The sequence below is a fragment of the Elgaria multicarinata genome, chromosome 19, assembly GCF_023053635.1.
Source record: "Elgaria multicarinata webbii isolate HBS135686 ecotype San Diego chromosome 19, rElgMul1.1.pri, whole genome shotgun sequence".
NCBI lineage: Eukaryota > Metazoa > Chordata > Lepidosauria > Squamata > Anguidae > Elgaria > Elgaria multicarinata.
The window spans coordinates 6070922-6098870 of NC_086189.1; the positions used below are offsets into that span (position 1 = coordinate 6070922).

At 49.7% G+C, this 27949-nt stretch overlaps 2 protein-coding genes across 2 annotated transcripts in view; one reads left to right on the forward strand and one right to left on the reverse strand.

Annotated features, from left to right (window-relative positions):
* Positions 1-9323, forward strand: part of NR5A1 (nuclear receptor subfamily 5 group A member 1) — a 35865-nt gene extending 26542 nt beyond the window's left edge. The window contains exons 4-6 of the mRNA XM_063144594.1: positions 2354-2473; positions 3391-3538; positions 9060-9323. Coding sequence (XP_063000664.1) covers positions 2354-2473; positions 3391-3538; positions 9060-9307 — 516 coding nt within the window. The 3' untranslated portion in view covers positions 9308-9323. The remainder of the gene's footprint in view (positions 1-2353; positions 2474-3390; positions 3539-9059) is intronic.
* Positions 9324-18751: 9428 nt separating this feature from the next.
* The window catches only part of ADGRD2 (adhesion G protein-coupled receptor D2), a 57538-nt gene continuing 48340 nt past the window's right edge, over positions 18752-27949 (reverse strand). Inside the window, exons 25-26 of the mRNA XM_063144467.1 lie at positions 27432-27462; positions 18752-18831 (exon numbers count right to left, since the gene is read on the reverse strand). Coding sequence (XP_063000537.1) covers positions 18824-18831; positions 27432-27462 — 39 coding nt within the window. The 3' untranslated portion in view covers positions 18752-18823. The remainder of the gene's footprint in view (positions 18832-27431; positions 27463-27949) is intronic.

Consider the following 27949-nt stretch of genomic DNA (forward strand, 5'->3'; position numbering starts at 1 on the left):
TCTCCATCCTAAAATATCGGAATGCCTGTCCTCAGGCTGGCTGGGACATGCTGGGAGTTGTAGGCCTTTTTCCTTGTCTAAACAATGCATAGGATTGCGCCCTTAGTATTGCTGGCAGTAAAAGCATTCAGCTAAAATACATGGCTATGTTTGGTCTTTGGACTCCACCCCTTTTTGCTGGGAAGGTTTTTTTGCAGACAGTTCTTTCTACCCCGCAAAGAAGGCCTCAAAATAAAAGACGGGCCGAAACGCGTTCGGTTTCTTGCCTGCAGATCTATTTTGCATCCTGAGAACGTGCACCTCTCCTTTGTGACCTGTTATTCGATGCTCATCTCCCTCTGGTTCTTCTAAACACTGCCCCACACTCTCCTTCTCTCTGAATAAGGATGAGACACGGGTCGTTCTGCATGTGCTCAGAGGCACGCTCTCCTTTATTAATCCAGGACTGAGCTTTGGGTGGAAATCTATGTTTTCTCCCAAAGCTATTCACTCCAGGTTTTTTTGGGGAGGGGGGAGGGGTGGAGCTCTGGTAGCCCCTCCTCTTCCAGTGGGCTATGGGTGGGCTTCATTTGGCTGCCATGGCTGGGCTCTGAGCTGGGCTAGATATCTGGGAGTGGCCGTCCTTTTAATTTCCCACAATACTCTGGAGTGATGCTAGGTCAGGGGCATTGTGGGAAAATGACACGTGGATCCCGCTGCCCGGCGCTGCTCAGAGAAAAATCAGTGGAGGCCAGCAGCTCCGATGTCAGTGGGGCAGTGAATCCGCTCTGGGTTTCAGCCAGAACCAGGCAAAACTCTAAAGGTAAGAAGCACCTTGGACAGTTTCTTTAGAGTTCTGACTGAAACCCGGAGCGGATTCATTGCCCCGCTGACATCGGAGTCGCCAGCTTCCACTGGAAAAAAAATAACGGTGTGTGTGTGGGGGGGGCGGCGGCTTGGTGCTGATGCCAGTTTTTGGAGATCTGAAACATTCTCCCAGGTCCATATTTGCAGAAGTGAAAAGCCTGCCCCCCCCGCCCCCCCATGGGAAGGCTGGTGAAAGTCTGTCCAAGAACTGCAGCGTTCTGAAAATAAATGCATCTATGAATGAGGGGGAGAACAGAAAACCCGCTGTGGGTGGTCTCTCCATGTGGAATGTGTGTTTCGACACTTGTGTGGAACAGGCTGGGAACTTTGGCCGGAAGTCGGCACGACGGAAGGAGAGGCGACTGACTATTTGGGGGTGGGGATGACCCCTTGATGCAGCCTCCGCTTAGCGGACCCCTTGCGCCCAGGCGGGTGCGTCGGTATTCATGTCCTACTTGTGGCCTTCCCACAGACACCTGGTTGGCCCCTGTGTGAATGCTGCACTAGACAGGCCTTTAGGGAGGGGCCTGTGTCAGTGCCTGCTTTGCATGCAGAAAGTCTCAGGTTCGAATCCTGACATTTTTTGGGTAGGACTGGAAAAACGCCTGCCTGAAACCTGGGGAGAGCCGCTGCTGCCAGTCAGTATTGGCAATACTGGACTCGATGGACTTGTATCAGGCAGCTTCTGCTGTTCCCGTTTAATTCGGCCCTTTATTTAGAAGCCTATGGACTAGATAGAAGCTTGGTTTATTTTAAAGCAAAGGACTGTGGCTCAGTGGGGAAGAATCACCGTTTGATGTAGAAGATTCCAGGTTCGATCCGCAGCATCTCCAGGGAGGGCTGGGAGAAATTCCTGCCTGAACTTGTGGAGTGCTGCTGCCGGTCCGTGTCGTCAATACTGGGCTAGATGGGCCCAGGGTCTGACTCAGCAGAAGGCAGCCGCCTGATTCTTCAGGACCCTTCTTGGACTCTCGTTTGTAGGCAACTGCATGGCTGTGTGGGTGCTTGGGTGTGGGCCCCAAGGGGGTGGCAGCTGGGCCCCGGAGTCCCCTTTGCTTCCCACTTTGTAGATCTCATTCTATAGCAGAGGAAGATTCCATCTCGCTTCCAAGCTCTGCTTGATCCTTTAGCTCAGCTTCCCTCAACTCTGTAACCTCCAGATGTGTGTCATGATGCACAGCTGGAGGGCACCAAGTTGAAGAAGGCTGCTGTAGGTGTTGGGACCACAAAGACACCCCCCCTTTCTCCTAACTCACCAGAAAAGATCCATTGGATATATAAAACTTGCTCCCTGCTTGTCTCCCATTTTCCTAGAAGGGATTGTTTTCATGTTCTCAAACTCCGTGGCTGCTCTGTGGAGGTCTAAGCTGTTTTCGTTCAGGAATTGGGACGTCCTCTTGAGCTCGCTCAGCGGAAGTGTTAATCCAGCCCAGTCCTGGATGCTTCTCAGACTTTTCTTTTTTTCTTTCTTTCTTTCTTTCTTTCTTTCTTTTCTTCCTCCTTCCAGGTCGGGGACCAGATGAAGCTGCTGCAGAATTGCTGGAGCGAGTTACTGGTCTTTGACCACATTTTCCGCCAGGTCCAGTATGGGAAGGAGCACAGCATGGTGCTGGTGACAGGCCAGGAGGTACGCGGGGACCGGTGTGTGCATGTGTGTGTGAGAGAGAGAGAGAGAGATTGAGAGAGAGAGTACAGGACATGGAATAATAGGCTCAAGTTACAGGAAGCCAGATTCCGGCTGGACATCAGGAAAAACTTCCTGGCTGTTAGAGCAGTACCACAATGGAACCAGTTACCTGGGGAGGTTGTGGGCTCTCCCACGCTAGAGGCCTTCAAGAGGCAGCTGGACAACCACCTGTCAGGGATGCTTTAGGGTGGATTCCTGCATTGTGCAGGGGGTTGGGCTAGATGACCTTACAGGCCCCTTCCAACTCTGCTATTCTCTGATCCTGTGATTCTATGAATGATGGTTGGGTTTTTTAAAAATATGATTTTTTAATAATATGTTAAGGAATTGCCTTTTTTGGTATTCTCATTCATTTGCAGCATGAATGTGCATAACGCTATACATGTATGACACGGGTGGCGCTCCAGACGTTGCTGCACATCTCTTCCCATCATCCCTGTCCATGGGCCATGCTTGTTGGGGCTGATGGGAGTTGGAGTCCAGTATCAACTGGTCCGTCCCCCCACCTTTGGTGTACAAAGTACCAGAGCTTACAATCTGTCAGTGCGGTGTCGTGCTTAGAGCAGAGGCAGGAAACTTTGTGGGGGGGCATTTTTGCTCCCCCCCCCCGAACACCCCCCTTGACCCTTTTGGCATTCTGTAGCAGCTCTGGTTCCATTTTGTGTGCAAAAAAAATAAAATAATTTTTTTTAAAGTGTGTTTGTGTGTGTGTGTGTGTGTGGGGTGTCTGCCTCAATTTTGGGGTTCCCTGGGCAGTCGTGAATAGGATGGAGACCTAAAGATGGAGCCCCTGAACTCTCTGGTCACCATCTCCCCCTGACAAGGCCCTGATCCTTGCCTGTCTCGCCTTCTCTTAGGTGGACATGTCGACAATTGCCACGCAGGCAGGATCCATCCTGAACAACTTGGTGCTGAGGGCGCAAGAATTGGTGCTCCACATGCATTCCCTCCAGGTGGACAAGCAGGAGTTCGTCTGCTTGAAATTCCTAATTCTCTTCAGCCTTGGTAAGTTGGGGGGGAGGAGTGGGGGGACGACATGGGCCAGTGACCCCGATTAGCAAGGGAAGGAGCCCCAATGGAGGCTGCACCAGGAAGCTTTAGGGCATCTGGAAAAAGGGGTGCTCTGTGGGGACCACTCTGTGGTGGCCCCCAACTGGGCTCATCTGTTGATCTGCATAGGCTGGGCTGGCAGCACATGTTGTTCTCTTACCGCCATTGTGTTTTCAAAGAACAGGGGGGAAAAGATACCCCTGCTTCGGTTCTGTTCCAGCGGAGCACGGTTCTTCCCACGCCTGTTCATTTTACCAGCAAGACTCTCTTAAAGTACACCCCCACCCCACCCCGGGACAGGGTGTGGGCTGGCTGCGGATCGTGTCCTCCACCCCTGCGAAGCCTGCTTCACAAGGCCGCTTCCATTCCCCTCTGCGCTGGAGGAAGCAGGTGTCAACTTCCATCCCACGGTTTTTCACCTTCTCCTCTTGTCCCTGCCCTAGTTCTGTCCTCCAAGCACTGCGTCCCCGAAAGGCGCACCCCTGTGCAAGTTTCGACAGAATAAAAGAGAGCTTAGGCTATTGGGCGGTATAAAAATGTAATAAATAAATAAATAAATAAATAAATAAATAAATAAATAAATAAATGGCCTACAACTCGGGCATGCTAGCAGTTGCAGGACTTTTATTCTGTCGGAATTTGCACAGGGTTTGCCCTAAATCAGCCGTGCCCAAACTGGTCCCCCCACTATTAAAAACATCAGAAGAGCCCTGAGGCTGGATCAGACCAAGGGTCCATCTAGTCCAGCACTCTGTTCACACAGTGGCCAACCAGCCATCGGCCAGGGATGAACAAGCAGGACATGGTGCAACAGCACCCTCCCACCCATGTTCCCCAGCAACTGGTGCACACAGGCTTATTGCCTTGGATGCAGGAGGTAGCACATAACCATCAGGGCTAGTAGCTATTGATAGCCTTCTCCTCCAGGAATTTATCCAACCCCCTTTGAAAGCCATCCAAATGGGTGGCCATCGCCACATCTTGTGGCAGCGAGTTCCATAGTTCAACTCTGCACTGTGTGAAGCAGTCCTTCCTTTTCTCTGTCCTGAATCTCCCACCCATCAGCTTCATGGGATATGACCCCATCGGCTTCTAGTATTTCAGGAGAGGGAGAAAAATGTCTCCCTAGCCACATTCTCCACGCCATTGGGGACTTCAACTCCCACCTGCCCCAGCTGACGTGGCCACTGGGCAGGAATCCTGGGAGTTATCACTGAAAACATCTGATGGACGCAAGTTTGGGGAAAACTCCCCGAAATGTGTCCATCTTCCCCATCTTGCTCCGACGGTTGTCTTGTTCCATTTCTTGACCGTTCGACTTACAGATTTTTACGTCTCTTCAGCATTGCTCTTCAGCTCTGTGACTTCGGTGTGTGTGAATGCTTTTATTTGCAGCCATTGGACCAGCCTGGCTTGATCAGCCTGGGCCCCTTTTTCTCGTTTTTTTTGCCCGCTGCTGCCCAAAACGACTCGATAGGGCCTTTGCAAAACATGCTCTGTTGTTGACAGTCTCTTTCCATGGGGACAGAGGGGTGGATTTGCGTCAGAGGAATTTGGGGCCGCTTTGGTAGTGGGTGGCGGTAGCAGATTATATGAGATTACCACCCTGCCTGGGACACAGAGATGTTCACGCCTTCACTTCTCACCTAGACATAATATGGTCGAGGGAAAGTGTAACACAGGCTGGGCTTGCATCAGAAGCTGGTGCACACTTAATGCTCAGCCCCCGCTTCAGCGTTTTAAAATCCTCCGTCTCTTCCTGCCCGCAGCTGGGGATTTGGGCCACCGGAGCGGCCCCTGCCAGCCTCCCCTTCCAGACGTCGCCCCCGGCCTTGGTGCGATCCCTGGGTGAAGGTCGAACAGTGATCTTGGGGCAGCTGCTGCTCCCGCTGTTCTCTGGAAATGGCCACCATTTTAGTCCCCCAAAGGAAAATGGTGGCAGAAGTAGGATCTTGCCTGGCTGAGGCTTGGGCTCCTTGCAGGGGTGGGGCAGGGGAGAAAGGATGGCAGTGCAGTGAGCAGCCCTGATTCTTCAAGCTGGATTTTGCAACCTGTTGGCAAATGAAGGCATTTATTCTGCAATCCCCCCCGGTCTCATTTTACATCAATTGTTCCGTTTTTTGTTTTTTACGGGTTGCAAGAGGCCTTGCAGGGCACTGAAGCTGCACTCCCCACCTCTCTCTCTCTCTCTCTCTCTCTCTGCCTCCCTCCCTCCCTCCCTCCCCATCTCTCCCCCGGCCCAAACTTTCTGGAAATCTTCATCTCTTCCTGAGATAACAGCAGGACTTCCAAGCCACAGCGGTTAGAAATTCCCCTCTGCGTCTTTTTCAAACCCGAAAGCCGGGATTCTGACGAAGCCAAACGCTCCATCTTTTCTGCCCTGCTGACTTTGGCTCTAAAAGACCCTCTGTGCATGCTCGATGGCACTCTTGACCCTGTTTTAAGCCCTTCAGAGAGGGGGTTCTGGAAGAAGGAAATTCCGCCAGGCCGCTCCTGTGCCCTGCCTTTTGCCAGCTGCTCCATAATAAAGTGATACGTTTCTGCCTCACTTCAGCGGCGAACAATCATCAATGCCTCTGAACCTTTGTTTTTTTGGTGCATTGCGTTAAAAACTTCCGCCCGGTAGTTCTTTCTCTGCTGAAGCTTCCCGGAGAAAAAACAGGAACAAAAGGTTACTGCCGTCCGCGCCTTGCTGGTGCCCCATGGCCAACTTTTCTCTCCTGGCGCCTCCGGTTGCGCGCTGAGAGCGTTTTCCCCTTCACAGGCTCAGCTGTACGGAATCCATCTCCCTTATTATGAATAGGCCATAATTGCTCTTAACAAGAGAATTTTCCTGTCGTTGCTTTTTTAAAAAAATAATTCTCCTTTCCCCCACCCTTTGGCCGTGGCACAATCCTTGCGCATCCTTGCCCGCGCCCGCGCGCACGCCCCCCGCCGGCGAGCACTAGAGGGGGCCATCCTTTGAGCCTAAATAGATTTTCTCTCCTGAGCAGGTAAAGAAGTTTAATTAAAATTAGAGCTTCTCCGAACAGCAATATTTATGAGAACGGCACAGGTTAGCTTTGTTCTCTAGAAGGGCTTAATAGTAGCTTAATGGATTGACCTCCCATGCGCCCGCATGACTTCCATTCTCCGCGCAGCCACTCCAGGGGAGGGGACCAAGAGCGGCTTTTATGCGCCTGCATTCCCTTAAGCGGTTGCAATTTATCAGAAGCCTCCGGCAAACAAAAGCAGCTCTGAATGCAAAGAACACTTGAGGGCATAGAAAAGCGTCCCCGGCAGCTCTCCCTGCGCGCGGGGCTGCATTGTCGTCAGGACGGAGTTTGCAGCCGTCGCCGGGTCTCTCAATGAAGCGAGCCGAACACGCTGTTATTTGGACAACATTCTTTTATGCCTTGCAGGAATGAAAAGATTATTCAAATATTCAATTAAACCGTGAATAGGGTTTCTTCTCCAAACCAGGTGAGTTCATCGAGATGAACCCGCCATTGTGCAGCCAGCTCAGGGTGGGGGTGGGCGAGAGAGAGGTTTGACATTTAGCGACGCAACTTCGAGGCGTTTTAAAAACGCGCACGCGCGCAGACGCGCGCACACACAAATGCGTTCCCTTCTAAATCTTGGAAGCGCAATAATATTACAGGGATAAAAAGATTCCGTAACGACATGGCTGATTATTAGAAACGGTGCCGCCCACCCTCCACCTTGGCCTGAGGCAACAGCATCTTCTCAAGGCTTCAGGTGTGGGCCGCAAACCCTGGACGGCTTTGCACATCCGGAGTCCGTTTGGGGCTTCCTTGTCCAGGCTTCTGTCTGTCTACGGTTCTTTGGCCTTCGGGAAGACTTGCATCTGGAACTTGGCAGTGACCTGGCTATTTTTATGTATTGATTTATTTACATCGGGGTGTGTTGAGTTGCATCTGTTTGCCCCTTTTCTTTGACCACTGATCTTTGACGGTTTCGTGTGGCTTTCCCTGCCCCCCCCCCCCCCCATGGAGTGCCTCTCAAAGATTTCGTTCCTTGCAGGAAGAACTTTGAGCTAAAATACACAGGCATTTGGGTTTCGTTGTTTTTGGAAGGCTGGGGGAATTCTGCCCTGAAATCAAATCCGGCCCTCTGGCTGAAAACATTCAACGCCTTTGACATTCGACATAGGGGGGAAAGAATCAAGAGGGCGACCACGGCGTACGCAGCGGTGCAACACGCGAGTGTTTGCACGTTCCCCATAAGGCCCTGCCACCGCGCCCCTCCTGCCTCCTCTCCTCAAGGGACAGGGGGCTGCGTACCACGTTTGGTGGAAGGTCAGCCACTCCCCCACCCCATCCTGCCATATCTTGCTCCTCCTTGACCCCCCAAAGGGGCTCTCTCCGTTGCAGGCGGCCGTGTCTGCGTCTGCTCCTTCCGCCCGCCCGGCTTCCAAGCGGAGTGGGGATCCTACGGCCGCCACCTCGGTCAGGCGAGGCGGCTTAAAGGGGCTCAGGCGATCACACCTGCCGACCGGCTTCTCCCGCTTCCCTGCGTGTGGAACGGCCCGTTTGCTTTGTGTCCGTAAAGCCCCCGGCCCACAACACACGCGCTCTGGGGAAGCGGCTCCAGGCTGCGGGGATCACGGTTTCCATGCCGGCTGAGCCGGGAAGATTAAGCTTATCTCTCCATCCAGTGTTTAGAGAGGAACAGGATCCGGCGGTCTAAAGGTTTGTTTGGCAGGGAGGTGAGAGACGGGCGTCTGATCCCTGGAGCTGCCGTGGATGGAGCGGGAGCTGCCCTGCAATTTTGATGGGATGGCTCTAAGATGCAGGATCCTCACGAAAGGCGGACCCTTTGACCTAAAGCCATGTTCAGGACACACAAAAGCAGGGGCGCGCATTTTGCAGGCAGAAGGGTCCAAATGGAAAAGACACCATTTTTGCCTCGTTGCCTATTTTGAGCTTTAGCAACATTTTATTTATTTATTACATTTATATCCCGCCTTTTTCCCCTCCAAGGAACCCAAGGTGGCATACATAACCCTCCTCCTCTCCATGTTATCCTCACAACAACAACCCTGTGAGGAGGGTTGGGCTGAGAGTCTGTGACTGGCCCAAAGTCTCCCAGTGGGTTTCCATGACCGAGTGGGGACTAGAACCCGGATCTCCCGGCTCCCAGTCCAACACCTTCGCCACTACGCCACACTGGCTCTTGGAAAACGTGCACTGAGACCCTGTGTGGAATTTTGCCCTTGTCTGGCTTATTTTTTGCTCTTGTTTGCTGCCGTTCTGTGCTGACTCTTTCTTCTACTCTTCCGAGCAGTCGGAGGTGCGAATGTTTATGAACATGCTGTGGCGTCAGCTTTGCAAGTGAGAGTCCTTGTGCCCCCTCTTCGAGCCAGCGGAGAGCTTCCATTTCCACGTCCGTGGAACGCCTCTGCTCTTAGCTGTGTCACCTCGAGAGCGGGCTCCTCCGGGCTGACATGGTCCCTGTGTTTCTTGTTTTGCCGCAGACGTGAAGTACGTGGAGAATTCGAGTCTCGTGAAAGACGCCCAGGAGAAAGCCAACGCGGCCTTGCTGGAGTACACCGCCTGCCACTACCCCCACGCCACGGACAAATTCCGGCAGCTGCTGCTCCGGCTGGCCGACATCCGGTCTCTCAGCATGCAGGCCGAGGAGTATCTCTACCACAAACACCTGAGTGGGGAAGTGCCCTGCAACAACCTCCTGATTGAAATGCTTCACGCCAAGCGGACTTGAGGGCACCCAGAAGTCCCCTCTCTTCCTGGGGGCGGGGAGAGAGAGAGAGAGAGAGAGAGAGACGCTGCAGATGCTGGGGCGGTGGCAGGCCGGGGAGGGGGGCAATGCGGGGCAGAGGCCAGGCCGAGTGTCGTGTTACCCCCTCCTTACAGGCGATCTCCCTCAATAGCTCTGTTCCTTCATTGGTGCCCTTGGTGATGCCCCGGACTGCGCCGTTTCCGCATCCGTTAGCCGCAGGCGAAAAGAGTTCCAGGAAGTGTCGCTCCCGGTTTTAGGGTTGCTTCTCTTTTCTGCCCTCCTGCCAAGGCGGTGGGAGAGTTCGGGGCTGGTTGGTGTGACGTCTGCAGCAGTGCGGTGTGACGCCACGGGGATCCCCTTGAAGGCAGGGCGGAGAGGCTAATGTGGGTGAAGCGGGTTTGGGCAAGGTGGGGTGGGGGCTTCCTAACAGAGAGGGCAGCCTAACACACCCCGCCCCACCCCTCCTGCCCCCCAGGCAAGGCTGTAGACTTTGCTTCCGCCGGGGGAAAGGTTTGCAAGAGCGAAGGCGCAACCGCCTGGCGGAAACGGCCCCTTACGTCCCTCTGCAGCCGACCGAAGCGGTGGAGTTCACAGTGATAACGGTGTACCATATGGGGCTTTTCCCTGGCTGCTTCAATCGTACGGCCTTTAGCAGTTCGAGCGCGTTTGGGAGCTGAGCCAGTACGATTTCTCCTTTTTCGTTTTCAATGGGCGAGATTCTTTATTTTTCTTCTGTTAAGCACACGGCTCTCCCCGAAACCTTCGGCCTGCCTCGGGACACCGCTCCGTAACAGCTTACGATTGTATCTTCAGTGTATCTTGTTTGTGTCCTTAGCATGGTGCTCGGATCCGGCCTGGAGGGAACGAAAACTCTGCCCAGAGGTTGCGCCATCCCAGAAGCCTCTTTGAGCTCTCTGGCTACAACTCCCTCGATAGCTCCTGGCTGGCGAGCCGGTCTGAAAACGCTCCCGGCTGTGTCCTTAACCTGGTGAATTCTTAGGGCCGGAGGGGTAGTTTGATGCAGACGCCCCCCAGCCTGCCCCATCTCTGCAACCGTTGAGCTGTCCCTCCTGTGGAGCGGGCAGCAACGTGCTTGCGGGGCTCAGGATCGGTCAACAGGCTGCCGTCTGCGCATGAGGTGGGTTTTCCGGTGGCTGGGGAACATGGGAATTGTGCCTGATTAGAGGAGGCTGAGAGAAGCGGCATGTTCACTATTACGAACCTTTCTTAGCACAAACCGCCTTCTAATATCTGTTCCACATTAATCCTTGTACTGAAAGGTGTGTGTGTGTATATATGAAGGTATTTTTTTTTAAGTAGTTGGCTTTTCCGAGGCCTTGCTCCCCTCGATAGGCCTTCTAAATAGGTTTTCGGTGCGGCATTCCCTCTGCTTGGGTGCCCCTGGCCCGCGCCCCGAAAGCCGATGTGCTCCAGTTGAAGTGGGCCTTTAAAAACCCAGGCCGACTGTATTCCCTGTTCCGAAATGGTCCCCCGGGATGGGGTTACTGTGCTGCTTTGCTCTTGAGGAGGCCGCTGCCTTGCTCACTTGGGGACTCTTTGCCGTAGACACTGGAAGTCCTGGCTGCCTTAGATGCCCGCCGGCGTTAACGGAGCAAGCGCGGACGGGCCTCCCGTTGGGACAGGACAGTGTCCAAAACACGCCAGGTGAGTGTGAGAGTAGAACAGCGCCCTCTCTTAGGTAGGGTGCTCCAGAAAGTAAGGAAGAAGGCCCGGCGCTCTGACCGGGCATAGCCTTCGAGGTCCCAAAAGGAGACCTAGTTGTGATTTAGTTAAGCTAAATCAGCCTTCCCCAACCAGGTGCCCTCCAGATGGCTTGGCTGCAACTCCCATCATTCTCAACCAGCATGATGGGAGTTGCAGTCCAACACATCTGGAAGGGCCGCCGTTTGGGAAAGGCTGTGCTAAATCTCCAAGGCTGAAGCAGGAATGAAATTGGTGATTGGGCCTGCCCATCGCTGGGGAAACGAGCCGGGTTTTTGTTTTTCGGAGAGCGCACCTGCATGGAGGCGGAGTTCCTCCCTGGCATCAGTGGCCTTCCTCCCCCCCCCCGGCTGCCCCCCGCCTACTGCCAACCCACTCCCTGCCACTACGTGCGGGGCGTCCCCTGGTGCCGCCCTGATTCGGATGGGGAACGGGGGCGCAGGGCCTTGGAGGGGCTGTGTTTGAGCCAGCTCCGTGGGACAACCTCCCAGATCCGGACCAGGGCGTGTCTCCCCTGCCCCGACCCCCCCGGGCCGGCCACCCCGAAGGCTTTTGCGAAGGCTTTGGACGCTTTGAAGATGCTGCAGTGATCGCTTGTTTCTGTGTTTTGATGACCTTTTGCGCGTTTTCCGCTCCGGATGTGACATTTGGGCTCCTTTTTATGTGTGCGCGTGGCGTGTGTCATGGTTTGAAAGAGTTGGATAATCTAGTTTGGAAGTGACAAAGCCCTGTGTGCGCGTGCGTTTTGCGTGTGTGTGTCCTTTTTCTCCCCCCCCCTTCTGAAAATGAAAAGTGTCCTTAAGTGTCTTTCTCTTACCCCGGCTCCCATCCCGTCTTTCTCACAAGGGGGGTTACGATGAACTATCGTGCCAAATGAAGACATTCCAATAAATTTTTGCAGTTCACTTATAGTCGAGTGTGCCTTTCTTTTTCCATTTGTGAACAAGTCCTTATCTCTGATTGCTGCGTGCCAGCGTGGTGTAGCCTTTTCTTTCCGGTAGAACTCCACAATGACCCTGCAAATGAGCTCATAACGAAGCGACAACAGCCTGGCGATGGGTGGATCACCGCTGGAAATACTTTAAACAAAATAAATAAATTGGACGGGAAACTGCTGCATTCATCCACGCGTCAAAGGGCAAAACTCTGCGCTTGCAAAGTAACAGCAGCTGAGCAGAGAAGAGGCAATTCGGTACCCACCAGGTGTTTTGGACTACAATTCCCACAATGCCTTGCCATTAGGAGTTATAGTCCAAAATGCGTGGTTCTCTCCTCCTGCCCCCTGGTAGTCAATGTTCTTAAGGCGCACGTTTAGACTGAAAAAAGTCCTACAATTCTACAGCGTGCTGGCTGGGGCATGCTGGGATTTCTCCCCCTTCTCCAAACATGCATAGGGTTGCACCCTTAACCACTATTAACCACATAGGAACCATGCTCAATAGTACGAGGCTTTCAACCGGACCCCAAAAAGGGTTCTTTTCTCCGTGCATGGTTAAATGAGGGAATTGGTTCCCACAAAAGTTGGAGTGACAGCTGCCAAATTGGATTCATTTGTTTATTACTGGATTTATATCCCGCCCCTTTCCCCCTCCAATGAACCCAAGGCGGAGTACATAATCCCCCTCTCCATTTTACCCAACAACAACCCTGCGAGGTAGGTTGGGCTGAGATCCTGTGACTGGCCCGAAGTCTCCCAGTGGGTTTCCATGGCCGAATGGGGACTAGAACCTGGATCTCCCAACTCCCAGTCCAACACACTAACTACTACACCACACTGGCTCTGGATGGCTTTATAAAGGAGATTTGGACAAATCCGTGGGAGAAGAAGCCGGTCGATGGCTACTAGCCCTGATGGCTATCCGGGACTTCCAGGATCAATGGCAGTCCAGTGGGGGAGGGTCCTTTAGCGCTCAAGTCCTGCTTGTGGGCTTTGCATTGGCGCATCACGCTGGCCACGGGAACGGAATGCCGGACTAGGTAGCCTTTTAGTCCCATCCAGCAGGGCCTTTTTTTATGTTCCTAACTGCGGCTGAGGTTAAGAATGCTGTGGCAGCCTGCCCTCGGTTCGATCGGGTCCGTGTAACGGCCTTTGAGGAAGGACGCGCCAGCTTTGCCACACGGCCTCTTCATTAACTGCTGCCAGCCAACCACCAGCTGGCAATTCGGTCCCGCTGCTTGTCTTGCAATTTACCTGGCGTCGCCTCAGCACCTGATGCCCAGATGATATCCGTTGCCCGGCAGACAATGGCCGTCCGCAAAAAAGAAACCCAGCGACCCGCCCTCAGCTGTTCGAGGCTCAATTAATGGCTTCGGCCTTAGAAAGTGCCTTCGTTCCAGCTGCTTTTTGAATCGCTGCGGAGTGTCGAAAAGGCAGCCCCTAGCGGGTGAAATCATTGCCTCTGAGCATGTACCAAGTGCATTTGATCCAAGTGTTGAGTAGGTTCAGCCCATCCCCTGGACCTGGGACTGTGAGGGAGGGCGGTGTCTCTCCCTGTCAACAGCATTTCTCCAGGATTTCAGTCTGTCCCCCGATCCAATGTGCATTGGACGGGGGATTTTCTTTGCACAAACAAGTCCTTAGAACACTAGTTAAGGATGAGGCAACCCAGCACCCTCCATATCTTTGGGACTCCAAACATGGTCAGGGGTGATGGGGGTTGTAGTTCAAAACAACTGGAGGACACCTTGCTCAGTTGTGCGCCCCTGCCTTGGATGTTCTATCCTTAAATTGGATGCTGTTGGACTACAATTCCTGCCAACCCTGACCATTGGTCATGCCGGCTGAGGCTGATGGGAGTTGGAGTGCCAACAGCACCTGGAAGGTCACCCCTGCCTTAAATTCAGGTGAAGGTGGCTGGGGCTGCTCAGGGGGATGTGTGAGGGAAGGCATTTGCACACGTGCAGAGGCCCTGTCTCCTTTATGACTCTCGTCACAGGGTCAGGGCTGAGCCCCAGGAGAGACGCACGCTGGGAGGCGTTCCTTGCTGGATGCCCGGGCCCACGCTCCCGTCTCTGTGTTCAGATCTCTCTCGGAAGAACATCTAGCGTCAAGCGGGCCGGATTATTTAAGTGGGCGGAAGCGGCGCAGTGCCTTGAACTGCCACCTCACAAGCTAGTCAGAATAGAGCAAAACTCTCTGGAAAAAAGAGGTCAGTCGGTCACCAAACACTTGAGTCAATTAGTACACAGTTGCAACTAGCCAGCCGGCTTCTTGGCACGCAAATAAAACCACCTCAGGGCCAGGTAAGGGCGCTTTTGTCTCTTGCACCCAACGCATTTGGCGTGGCCCGAATTCACCATCGTTTAGAATGTCGCGGCATAGAAGTCCCCACAAACTCCAGCCCTTTTCAATGGTGGTTCTCTGGCCGTTGCACTTTTGACGCGCCTATGTACCCACCCTGTCTTTTAAGGTTTCCTAGCATAACTCACCGTCACCCCACTCCTTTTTCTTGCAAGCTGTGGCCAGAGAGTCCCTAGATCAACATGAGCAAACAACAGACTCCCTGCGGCAAAGTATCCGGGGGCCAAGAGCTCGCTGTGATAAGACACCAGGCCGGAGTCCAGCTGCGGGCTGGCGTGGGGGTGGCGGCACATTCCTTGCCGTGGAAAGGCCTGGGACAAAAATCTGTGTTGTGAAGTTGGTGTGAAAAAAAGAATCGGCTTAGAGAGCCAACCCAAGGTATCTGAGAACCAAGGAAAGGCCACAGAAAGAGGCCAGGTGGCTACTTCTGTTCTGCCTTAGCTGCCTGCAAAGCCAGGGTAATGGTTTACACGGTTGCACCTGCACCTCCCAAAGAAAACAAGGACAAGTTTGCAAAAAAACAAAGATGTGTCCATGCATGTTTATAACTACATGCATATTTGGAAAGAACGAGTTCACGTTTGAAACTGAAGCGCACCATGCACCTCCCTGTAGTGGAGAAGATTGGCCAATGATGGGGTTTGTAGTCCAGGTTGGGGAAGAGTGTTCTGCAGTCCAGGGGCTGCTAACTGTCAAAGGGCATCTTCGGTGTCTCCTTGCGCTGCCTTTGGCTTTGGGGAGGTATAGAAGTGAAATAAAGAGAGGCAGTATGGTGTAGCGGCTAAAGTGTTGGACTGGGAGTCGGAAGATCCGGGTTCTAGTCCCCATTCAGCCATGGAAGCTTACAGGGCAACTTTGGGCCAGTCGCAGACTCTCAGTCTGACCTACCTCAAAGGGTTGTTGTTGTGAAGATATGGTGGACAGGAGGAAGATTATGTACGCCGCCTTGAGTTCCTTGGAGGAAAAACGGTGGAATCATCATCATCCTTGAAAGGTTGTCACACAGAGGAGGGCCAGGATCTCTTCTCGATCCTCCCAGAGTGCAGGACACGGAATAACGGGCTCAAGTTACAGGAAGCCAGATTCTGGCTGGACATCAGGAAAAACTTTCTTACTGTTAGAACAGTACCACAATGGAACCAGTTACTTAGGGACATTGTGGGCTCTTCCACACTAGAGGCCTTCAAAAGGCAGCTGAACAACCATCTGTCAGGGATGCTTTAGGGTGGATTCCTGCACTGAGTGGAGGGTTGGACGATGGCCTTAGAGGCTCCTTCCAACTCTACTATTCTATAATTTTATCATCATCATCATCATCATCATTATCCACGAACTACCAAAATACATCAGCAACCAAGAACTAACAAAAATATATCATAAAAGATAACAGTGTAACAACAGATTTATGTAGGAAATGTCATCAGTTCCAAGAAACAATAGACCACGTAACAGGAGGATGCAAAATTCTGGCAGGAATGGCCTATACAGACAGACACAATACAGCTGCAAAAATAATTCACCAACAACTGGCCATCAAATTCAACCTCATCAAACAACCTAAACCATACTCACCTGAAACAATCTTGGAAAATGCAGATCATAAAATATACTGGGGACAGAACAATTCATATGGACAAAAAAATACCATGCAATTTACCAGACGTAACAGTTATAGACAAAAAAGAAATCACACTTACCTCATTGACATAGCAATACCTAATGACAAAAATGTAGAAAAGGAAGAGGGGAAAATATACACCACTGGCTATCAAAGTTAAAGAACTATGGCAATAGGAAAAGGTCACAATTATCCCATTAGTCACTGGCATCACATCAAAAAACTATACAGAAAACCTACAGAAACTGGGCCTACCAACATACATTCACACCAACATCTAGAAAGCAGTCACACTTAAAACATGCTCAATTGTCAGGAAATTCCTGAATCAGTAAAAGGCAACGTGGCCTGGCAAAGCCCATTACGTCTGTTTAGAAAAGCCACCATGAGCAAGAAAAGAGAGATTAATAATAATAATAATAATAATAATAATAATAATAATAATAATAGAAATTAGGACCCAAAATAATGGGATTAAGCTATAGCTACCTAGATTTTGATTAAATAGAACAACAACAACAAAAATCATGGCGGTAAGATCTGTACAACAGTGGGGGAGTGTATCTGTGGAGGTGGTGGGTTCTCCATCTCTGGACAGCCACCTGTCATGGATGGTTTATCATTGCAGAGGGTTGGACTGGATGATCCTTGTGGTCCCTTCTAACTCCACAATTCTATGATTCTATGAAATAATAATAATCCGAAGCAGTGCACATGGCTTGTTCTGTGGCTAAACAGAGACGTCTGTTGAGCTCTTTCAAGGCAGAGCAAGAGACCAGCAATTCGGATACTATGGTTCAAAAGGACTTTTCAACAGTTGCTGCTCCCCTGCCTTTGTGGGGAGTAACAGCTTTAGCATTGGACAGAGAGCTGAAATATTATTCCTGCCCCCACCAAAGGTTGACCAGAGAGAGCTTAAGCAGGCTGTCCTGCAAAAGGTTTGCTTGCAGGGCATTCCACAAGAGTGCCTTCTTTTATGGTTTTCCCACCATGTTTTTAAAATTACAGAAGGCATGAAATTGGACAGGGTTGAACATCTTCTTTAAAAGTGCATGGCGTTGCAGAACGGTGAGGTTTTCCCCCCCTTTTCATTGTAAAAATTCCTCAGCATAAAGATATCTCAAGGTAGAAAGTTTTGCCAAATTTCGACATGTGCAAAAAAGATGCCAGTGTGGTGTAGTGGTTAGAGTGTAGGACTGGGAGTCGGGAGATCCGGCTTCTAGTCCCCGCTTGGCCTTGGAAACCCACTGGGTGACTTTGGGCCAGTCACAGCACAACCTACCTCACAGGGATGTTGTTGCGAGGATAAAATGGAGAGGAGGATTATGTATGCCACCTTGGATTCCTTGGAGGAAAAAAGGTGGAATATAAATGCAATAAATAAATAAAATCCCAATCAAGTTTTTTTAAAAATAACAAGCAAAAATACTGTGGTCTTTTTAAAAGTTTAATAAACCTCTTGTTTTTCAATGGAAGCCCAAAGCAGCCAACTATGTAATAATCCAAGGGCAGGAAATTTGCACACTACAACTCCCATCATCCATCTTCAGCTATGCTGGCTGATGGAAAATGTAGGCCAAAACATCTGGAGGGCCTCAGGTTTTCCAACCCAGTACTAATCCATAAAATATATTCATTAAAACAATTTAGGGTGCAATCCTATGCATGTCTAGTAGAAAAAAAGTCCGACCACTCCCAGAGTGGTAGGACTTTTTTTTATCTAGACATGCATAGGATTGCACCCTTAATACACAGTAATACAATACGCCATCCTCAGAAACCTTATAAACCAGAACAGGATACAGGAGAACTCGTAAAACTGGTCTAAATAATTTTGTTAAAGAATGGCTGTCAGTTGTTTTTTAAACTTCCTGTCTAAAGGTGTCTAATGTCAGATTTTGGCCATTCTAGGGGCATCCAGGAATTCAAAAAAACAAACAGATCACTTTGCAGGGGGGAAAAACAATAAAGAGACATCAAGTCCACAGAGATGTGGCATTACAAATAGGTTTTAATAGGTACTGTCGGTGTGGTCCACAGCCCGAAAAGGGGAAAGTGAGCTTTGGATGGCAGACAAACAGGTGGGGTTGGATCGAGAGACAGACAGACACGTCTGCTGACAGACGGAAGGTTCCAGAGAAAGGTATGCCCATCCAGGCTGTCAGAGCAAGAAACGAAAAGGAGTGGAGGAGGAACTGACTAGCAAAGAAATTCTTACAGGCGCCTTTGGAAATGTGGAACAGGAACACACCTGTGAGAGACAACACACAAAAGCCACCAGCTTTTCCCCCTGAACGAATTCCCACCCCCCTCTTGCGCATCTCGAATTCGGCTCCCCCAGGGTTGTGCAGGCAAACATCCTAGCGGACCACACCCGGTGCAGTTGCATTGCCTGCATTGAAAGGAGGGAGAACCTGGGGGCCCTTGTCCAAGTTGCACATGGGCAGGGCGCACGTTTCCTTGCCCAGGTAAAGAATGGGCCGGCCTCTTCGTCTTTCTCCGTACTTAAGAAGCGAATTGGTCAGCGAAGGGAGTTTAGGGAGCGTTCCTCCAGGCGTGTTCTTCATCAGTGTGCAAATGTGGCGATGCCTCCCTCGCCCAAAGAAAAGCTGGTCAACGGTCCGTGGTAGTGGAAGTGTGGAACACCACATAGGTGGCGCGGGAATTGTGAAGTCCGGTGAAAGCTACTGGCTTGATCCACTGCAAGCAAACCACCTTGCCTGATCAATTCCAGATCTTGAGGAGGCTCAAGAAAAAATAAAAGAAAGGAAAAAGACTGCTGGTGGTGACCCTTCTGCTTCTGCCGTCTTCTTGTGCTTCGATCCTTGAATCCTCACGAGGTGGAGATCTGCTCTTTTCATAAACCTGAAGGAGAAGAGAATGCACATCAGCACAGCCCCGCTGCCAGCTGCAGCATCGAAACCAGCTTTCCCTAAACCGGCGCAGTCCGTAGGGCTTGAACTCCAGCTCCATCATCCCCAGCCACGAGGCGAGAATATGAGATATGCAGAGCGATTTAAACTCTTCCTCCTGATCGTTGCAAACAAATGCGTCACACTTTGGAGTTTGCAATTGAAGCCTGCGTCTTTAGACAGAAATACGTCCTAAAACTCCTGGCATCCCTCGGGCAGACTTATTTCTGTCTAAACGTGCATAGGGTCACACCCCGAAATAACTAGAAGCTGGGTCATCCTGGGATTAACACTCCCATCTGGAAAATAGGCATAAATACTGGGCAACTTTGCAGGGCTGCCCTAGCTGTGACTGCATTGAGGAAACTCAGAGCAGCTGATGATAGGTAAATGCTACGTCTTCTCCCTATTGTCCTCTGCACCAGGGGTTAGGAGAAGGTAGCTCTCCAGACGCTTCAGATTTCACAATACAGAAGCAACAGCCGGCATGGCCAATAGAGAGGAGTTACTGGAAGTTGAACTCCAAAACATCTGGAGATCTCTTTTCTGCCCATTCCTGCTGTATACAGCCACACTTACGGTATTTGTGCCTGCACCAGCCAAAAAAGAAAGAAGAGTGTTTTAAAGTTCATTAGCATCAGGCAGCTGTGGTGCAGGGACAGTGTGTGGCTATTTATACATGGAGGATCTGGGTTCAAATCTCAGCCTCGCTTGAAGCGAGTCACTTTCTGAGAGCTGAATATGAGCCAACAGTGCGATATGGCTGCAAGAAAGGCCAATGCTATTTTGGGCTGCATTAATAGAAGTATAGCTTCCAAATCGCGTGAGGTACTGGTTCCTCTCTATTCGGCCCTGGTTAGGCCTCATCTAGAGTATTGCGTCCAGTTCTGGGCTCCACAATTCAAGAAGGATGCAGACAAGCTGGAGCGTGTTCAGAGGAGGGCAACCCGGATGATCTGGGGTCTGGAAACAAAGCCCTATGAAGAGAGACTGAAAGAACTGGGCATGTTTAGCCTGGAGAAGAGAAGATTGAGGGGAGACATGAGCGCACTCTTCAAATATTTAAAAGGTTGTCACACAGAGGAGAGCCTCGTGTGGCGCAGAGCAGTAAAGCAGCAGTTTCTGCAGCTGAAACTCTCCCCACGGCCTGAGTTCGATCCCAGCGGAAGCTGGTTTCAGGCAGCCGGCTCGGCTCGACTCAGCCTTCCATCCTCCAGAAGTCGGTAAAATAAGTACCCAGTTAGCTGGGGGAAAGGTAATAACAGCCGAGGAAGGCAACGGCAAACCACCCCGCTATAAGGCCTGCCAAGAAAACGTCAGCGAAAGCTGGTGTCCCTCCAAGAGTCAGCAATGACTCAGTGCTTGCACGAGAGGTTCCTTTCCTTTCCTTTCCACACAGAGGAGGGCCAGGATCTCTTCTCGATCCCCCCAGAGTGCAGGACACGGAATAACAGGCTCAAGATAAAGGAAGCCAGATTCCAGCTGGACATCAGGAAAAACTTCGTGACTGTTAAAGCAGTAAGACAATGGAATCAGTTACCTAGGGAGGTGGTGGGCTCTCCCACACTAGAGGCCTTCAAGAGGCAGCTGGACAGCCATCTGTCAGGGATGCTTTAGGGTGGATTCCTGCATTGAGCAGGGGGTTGGACTCGATGGCCTTGTAGGCCCCTTCCAACTCTGCTATTCTATGATTCTATGAAGCGAGTCACTTTCTGAGAGCCTTTCCCAAAGGCGATACACTGGAGCGATACACTGAGTTAGATCTTGGATTAGTTTTGTTTCCCTGCAAAGTCAAACGCACGTGCAAGATTTTAAACTTGATTTGTTTTCACAACAGTCAGAAGTCTTGATGCTGAGGGGTTTAGGGTTTTTCGTGCGTGTGTTTTGAAGACAAGCGGGTGTCAAAGTAATTCATTTGTCAAGGCGATACTTCAACATTCAGCAGTATGAATGTGGGTGATGGGCTATTTTTAGAATTCCTCCAGTGTGAATTGCTTTTTACTAGAGAAACATGAAATTGCAAAATCTGGACATTTTTAATTTAGATTTTGCATTTTCTGCAAGGAAAAAAGTAAAAAGTTTTTGTTTCGGCCCAGAAATATTTATTACAGAACCATAAAGTTGGAAGGAGGCTAGTAGGCTAGGGAGATAAATGCTTCCCTCAATCACACTTTATCCTTAAAGGAGGTGCTTAGATTATTTTGTTTCTGGAAAGGTTTACAGTTCAGGGCATAAGGAACGCCCTGCCACAATAAAATTTACTCTTCTCTGGTTCCACCAATTCTCTTGGAGTACTTAAAAATCTCCCAGTAGCTTGGTTTGATGGGCTTAGGTGTGAGATGGGCACTGATGATAGAGACTGTATGCCGTCTTGAACACGTTGGGTTCTAGTATTTTGAGAGAGGGAGAAAAATGTCTCCCTCTCCACATTCTCCGCACCAGGCATCGTTTTGTACACCTCTATCCTGTCTCTCCTCAGCCTCCTTTTTTCCAAGCTAAACAATCCCAGCTGTTGCAGCCTTCCCTCATAGGGGAGATGCTCCAGCCCCTTCATCATTTTAGTTACCCCTTTCCTGCACTTTTTTTCAGCTCTATGAAGTCCTTTTTCAGGTGTGGTGACCAGAACTGTACACAGTATTCTAAGGACGATCGCGCCATAGATTTGTATCAACGCAATATGATACTAGCAGTTTTATTCTCAGTTTCTTTTCTTATAATGCCTAACCTGCAGTTTGCCTTCTTTACAGCGGCCGCACATTGTGTGGACATTTCCATCGTGCTGTCCACCACAACCCCAAGGTCTCTTTCTTGGTCAGTCACTGCCGGCTCAGTTCCCATCAGGTTTTACTTGAACTTGGTTTCTTTTGCCCCAACGTGCATCACCTTACACTTGCTGACATTGAACTGCATCTGCCATTTGGATGCCCACTCTCCCAGCTTGGAGAGATCCCTTTGGAGTTCTTCACAATTCCTTTGTATTTTATCAACCTTAAATAGGAACGTAAGAATATAAGAAGTGCCATGATGGATCAGACCAAGGGTCCATCTAGTCCAGCACTCTGTTCACACAGTGGCCGATCAGCCATCGGCCAGGGACCAACAAGGCAGGACACTGTGCAACAGCACCCTCCCACCCATGTTCCTCAGCAAGAGTGCACACAGGCTTACTGCCTCAAATACTGGAGATAGCACACAACCATCAGGGCTAGTAGCCATTGATAGCCTTCGCCTCCAGGAATTTATCCAACCCCCTTTTGAAGCCATCCAAATTGGTGGCCATCACTACATCTTGCGGTAGCAAATTCCATAATTTAACTATGCACTTTTTCCAGCTCTATAATATCCTTTTGTAGGTGTGGTGACCAGAACTGTACACTGTATTCTAAGTGTGGTCGCACCATAGATTTGCATAAGGGCAGGATGATACTGACCGTTTTATTCTCAATTCCTTTTTGGTGTCATTGGCAAACTTGGCCACTTCACTGCTCACTCCTAATTCCAGATCATTTATGAACAAGTTGAAAAGAATTGGTCCCAATACGGATCCCTGCAGGACCCCACGATTTACTTCCCTCCATCGGGAGAATTGACCATTTATTCCTACGCTCTGCTTTCTGTTCTTTAACCACTTACTTATCCATAAGATGACCTCTCCTCTTATTCCAGGACTGCTACATTTGATCAGGAGTCTTTGGTGGGGGACTTTATCAAAAGCCTTTTGGAAGTCGAAGTAAATGATGTCCAATGAATCACCCCTGCCTACATGTTTGTTGACACACTCAAAGAATTCTAGAAGAAATGAAATAGCACGGGGTGGTGGTGGATAGAATAGAACTCGGTAGGAGCCCATAGCATAAATGATGGGGAATTGAGCGGGCGTTAGTAGTGTTAGTAGTAGGCGAACATTCACAACGAAGAATGTTCATCAAACCCAGGTGAGGCAGTGGCTGTTCTGAACCAGTGCCTGGGCACGGTAATGGACTGGATGAGGGCTAACAAACTGAGACTCAATCCAGACAAGACGGAGGTACTGTTAGCGGGTGGTTCATTTGTCCGGCGAGGTGATGTTTGCCCTGTCCTGGATGGGGTTGCACTCTCCCTAAAGGATCGGGTCCGTAGTTTGGGGGTGCTCTTCGATCCAGAACTGTCACTTGAGGCACAGGTGAACTCAGTGGCAAAGAGCACCTTTTATCAGCTTAGGTTGATATACCAACTACGCCCTTATCTGGACAGAGATAGCCTAGCTACAGTGATCCATGCTCTGATAACCTCTCGTTTGGATTACTGCAATGCGTTATACGTGGGGCTGCCTTTGAAAACGGTCCGGAAGCTTCAGCTGGTACAAAACAGGGCAGCCCGTTTACTAACAGGGACTGGCTGGCGAGATCACATTACGCCAGTCCTTTTACAACTTCATTGGCTGCCAGTCCAGGTCCGGGCCCGATTCAAAGTGCTGGTATTGACATTTAAAGCCCTAAACGGTTTGGGGCCAGGTTATTTGAAGGAACGCCTCCTCCCATATGTACCTACCCGGACCTTAAGATCATCTACAGGGGCCCTTCTCCGTGAGCCCCTGCCAAAGGAAGTGAGGCAGGTGGCTACTAGGAGGAGGGCTTTCTCCGCTGTGGCACCCCGGTTGTGGAATGAGCTCCCCAGAGAGGTCCGCCTGGCGCCTACACTGTTCTCCTTTCGTCGCCAGCTGAAGACCTTTTTATTCACTCAGTATTTTAACACTTAATTTTTAACTTAAATTTTTCTGTTTTAACTCTGTATTTTAACCTTATATCATTTTTGCTGCGTGGTTTTATCCCGGTTGTGCTTTTTATATTGTATTTTGTATTTGTATTTTTAACTTGTTGGTTGTTTTATGATGGTTTTAATTTTTGTGAACCGCCCAGAGAGCTTCGGCTATTGGGCGGTATAAAAATGTAATAAATAAATAAATAATAAATAAATAAATAAACGAAGAAGCACCGAGGGGCAGGCCGGTTTTCATTTTACCAGGGGGGGCTTTGGCGTTCGCCACGGCGGCTCGTCAGAAAACCTTCCTACCAATCCCGTTGGGTGCCCAGCTGCAGAGACGAGGAGGCCTATGTTGCTATGCGCAGCTTAGCAACATACAAGATGTATTCAAAGTGGATAATGAAATTATCACGGGGGAAACAATGGAGCGACACTCGAGGAGACGGGGGCTGAGGCGGATCGCCTTCTTCGCCAAGATGAAAAAAGACGCTCCTTATTGTCTGTGCAAATATGTGACAACATTGCCGCTGCTCCTCACTTTCCCGGGGCCTCGCCTAGCCGCATAATGGGGTATAATGAATATTGACAGAGGATCATGTCTCCATAAAAGCCAGCCAGAAACTCATTAGGAAGTGTATGTGTGTGTTTGGGGGTGGGGTGGGGAGTGGATGGGTAAGGAGGACATGTGCCCTCTTCTAAAAAGAATGCGGTCCAGGCGCTTTCAAAGGGTGTGTGTGTGTGTGTGTGTGTGTGGAAAAGTGCCTTCCCTATACAAACAGAGAACACCTTGTATTATGCTCATCTCGGCTTAATAATAAGTCTCTCCTTACATCGCTATAGCAGATATTCAGGAACAGAATAGGCGTGATGGCTCGTGGATTATAAATATTATTTAAAATTAAGTTAGGGATTGCAAATCATAAGAGGAAAGGGTTTACGAATCAGCTTGATCTCCATCAGGCCTGTAGGACTCTTGTAGTTCTCAGTGACTTGTTGTGGTCCTATCCCTGAAGTTACATTTTAAATAAATAAATAAATAAAGGGATTGTTTTGAAGGCATATTGTTCTGCCAGTTCTTGGACGCCACCTTTGGCCATGGATTGGGAAGGCAGCGAATAAAAGAATCTTGCAAACGCGTTATCAACACAGCCGTGGCAAAATGCAGCCCAGTCTCTGCCTACGAACAACGCATTCAAATTGCACCTTGAGTTTGCAATCACAATACCGTAGAAAAACTAAGCATATCCTTTGCATGTCGGAAAGGTACATTGAATCAGAGAATAGTATCACCCAGATAACAAATTCTACCTGATCAGGTATCTTGATGGATACGGCTGATCTGTCTAAATTAATGATATGCTTCTTTCAATGTGCAATCTATGCCCACCTAGAGCATGCCTACGCCTATCTATGCCTACGCCTGATATAACTTGCAAACATGCATGGGCATAGACGAGGGGCGAATGAAACGGGAATTGTAAACAATGACCCAATCCGAAATATATTCATATTACTAGGGAATGTAATCTACTGGTTTCCTAGAGTTTTCGACGTGTATTTTAAACCTGCACCCTGGATGGAGATGAGAGAGGCAGATGGAGGTAGAATGAGCTTGTGAAAGAAGGGTGAGTTTCATGAGAGAACGTGCAAACGCGCACAGGGCTGCACACCCGACAGCAAACCCACACATGCACGCGCCAAAGAATAGGACGAGGTTTCTCATCCCAAAATCCCTAGGATTAATTCAGGCCCCAACCAAAGGAAGAACAAAATCCCTATTTAGTAAGCATAAAACAATCTGTGGGAGGACGGGGCTTTGTTGTATGGGAGAAATGGCAGGTCAGGGACCCTGAGTACACACAGCACCTGTGACTCTGTTTTCGCTTTCCTGCAGAGTTTCCCCCCCCCTCTCTTTCTCTTTCCCTCTCCCCCTCAAATCTGGGCACAAAAGGAAAAAAGGTGTTGAAAGGGGACTCAGGATGGGGCTGTGCAAAAAATCCCCAAGGGAGCTGAGAAGGGGGGTTAAATCCACATGCCCCACGGGCTGAACCATGCGTGTTAAGATAGCAATTGAGTCCCTCTGGCCCCGAAATGCCTTTTTAAAAGCCTTTCCACGAAGTGGAATTTACCACGTAGGGGCCAGGACAACAGCTTGGGTAATCGAAAAGCTAAGAAAGATGACAGTGCCTCTGGGCGTATGCAGAACGTACCTGCAAACAAACTCCTTTGTTCTGGGCTCTTGAGGCTAAAGGAGAAACCTTCCATCAGGTCTCCGCTCACAACACCATTTTTAAGGTTTTAATCTTTTGTAAACCACCCAGAAAGCTTTGGCTATGGCGCGGTATAGAAATGTAAACAATAGCAACAATGTGAAGAAGAAAAGAGAGAATATATACCACTGGCTATGGAAGGTAAAGAACTATGGCAACAGGGAAAGGTTACAATTTCTGTGTCAGCCACATCAGGCACTGGCATCATGTCAACATTTTTACAGAAAACCTTCAGAAACCGGGCCTACCAAAATACATCCACACCAACATCCAGAAAGCAGCCATACTTAAAACAGGCTCAATTGTCAGGAAATTCCTGAATCAGTAAAAGACAGCATGGCCTGGCGAAGCCCATCATGTCAGTCTAGAAAAACAGCCACAAGCTAGAAAAGAGAGATAATCATAATCATTTCCAAGAAACAATAGCCCATGTATCAGGAGGATGCAAAATTCTGGCAGGAATGGACTATACAGACACAATACAGCTGCAAAAATAATTCACCAACAACTGGCCTTGAAATTCAAACATACTGTACATACTCACCCGAAACGATCTTGGAAAATGCAAATCATATAATATACTAGGATAGAACAATTCATACGGACAAGACAATACCTTGCAACCGACCAGACATAATGGTTATAGACAAAATAGAAAAATACACGTACCTCATTGACATAGCAATACCCAATGACAAAAATGTTGTAGAAAAACAAGAGGAAAAGAAAGAAAAATATACTCCACTGGCCATGGAAGTCAAAGAATTATGGCAACAGGAAAAAGGTCACAATTATTCCGTTAGTCACATCAGTCACTGGCATTACATTAAAAAACTATACAGAAAACCTTCAGAAAATGGGCCTACCAAAATACATCCACACCAACATCCAGAAAGCTGTCATACTTAAAACATGCTCAATTGTCAGCAAATTCCTGAATCAGTAAAAGACAGCATTGACTTGGCAAAGCCCATCGTGTCCACACAGAAAAAGAGCGATGATGATGCCGGTGATGGTGATGCTGATAATAATAGTATGCTGGGATCTTTGGCCCCACACCAATTTAATCCCCCCCCCGAGCTTCTCTCTTCCCCCCTTTTTATTGTAAATATTAACAAAACAGAACAAAAAATAAATTGTGAAAAAGAAAAACTCTTGAATCAAATTCGGCGCATGGCTGAAAAAGCCCCCCCCCCCCCGCCCCGTGCAACATGGCTTTTAAAGCAAACACAAAACTGAAAACTGCTCCCATTTCAATTCACTTGTGAGTGAAAAGGTTTAAAACCGGAAGGAATTCTAAGCACCAAAGTTCTTAAAAATCCCACCCACGTTTATTCTTTTTTTTTAAAAAAAAAAAAGTTCTTTTTAGGGTGGATTCCTGCATTGAGCAGAGGGTTGGACTCGATGGCCTTGTAGGCCCCTTCCAACGCTGCTATTCTACGATTCTATGAAAAGTTCCGCAACCCCGATGCCCCTTGCCATGAAAGAGCAGGAAACCGGTGGCATGGAGCACATGGGAAACAGAGGGGGAAAACCTTACCTGAAGATTTGAATGCGGTCAGTTGCACAGCCTGAAAGAAGAGAAAAAGAATGTCCTCTAAACACACCAGGAAAAAGTTTAACAAACTCCTCAAGCAGCTTTCCCTAACCTGGTGCCTTCCAGATGTTTTAGACTAGCCCAACACATCTGGAGGGTGCCAGGTTAGGGGAAGCTGCCCTAGCCCCCCCCCCCCGATTTCTTCTGCAACCCACCACCAGTGACGTCACTCTCAAGAGCCAGGCAGCCTCAGAATCTCAGCAAACATTTCCAGCTCAGCTCTCAAAAATATGACTTGATTCCCCTCTCATCTCATCCCCTGCCTGTGAGTCTGCAAGCAGGGACAGAGATACAGGCGGGCCTCGTGACTGGGTTTGGATGTTCCCAAACCAATGCTGCGGTTCCCCACCCCCCACCCCCTTCAAGCCCCAAGGTGTTTTGGGTAACGTGGCCTGTATCTGGTGGAGCCTGTTGGCTCCTATTTTGGTGGGGGCAGAGAATCAGTTCTGGTCTGCACTCTA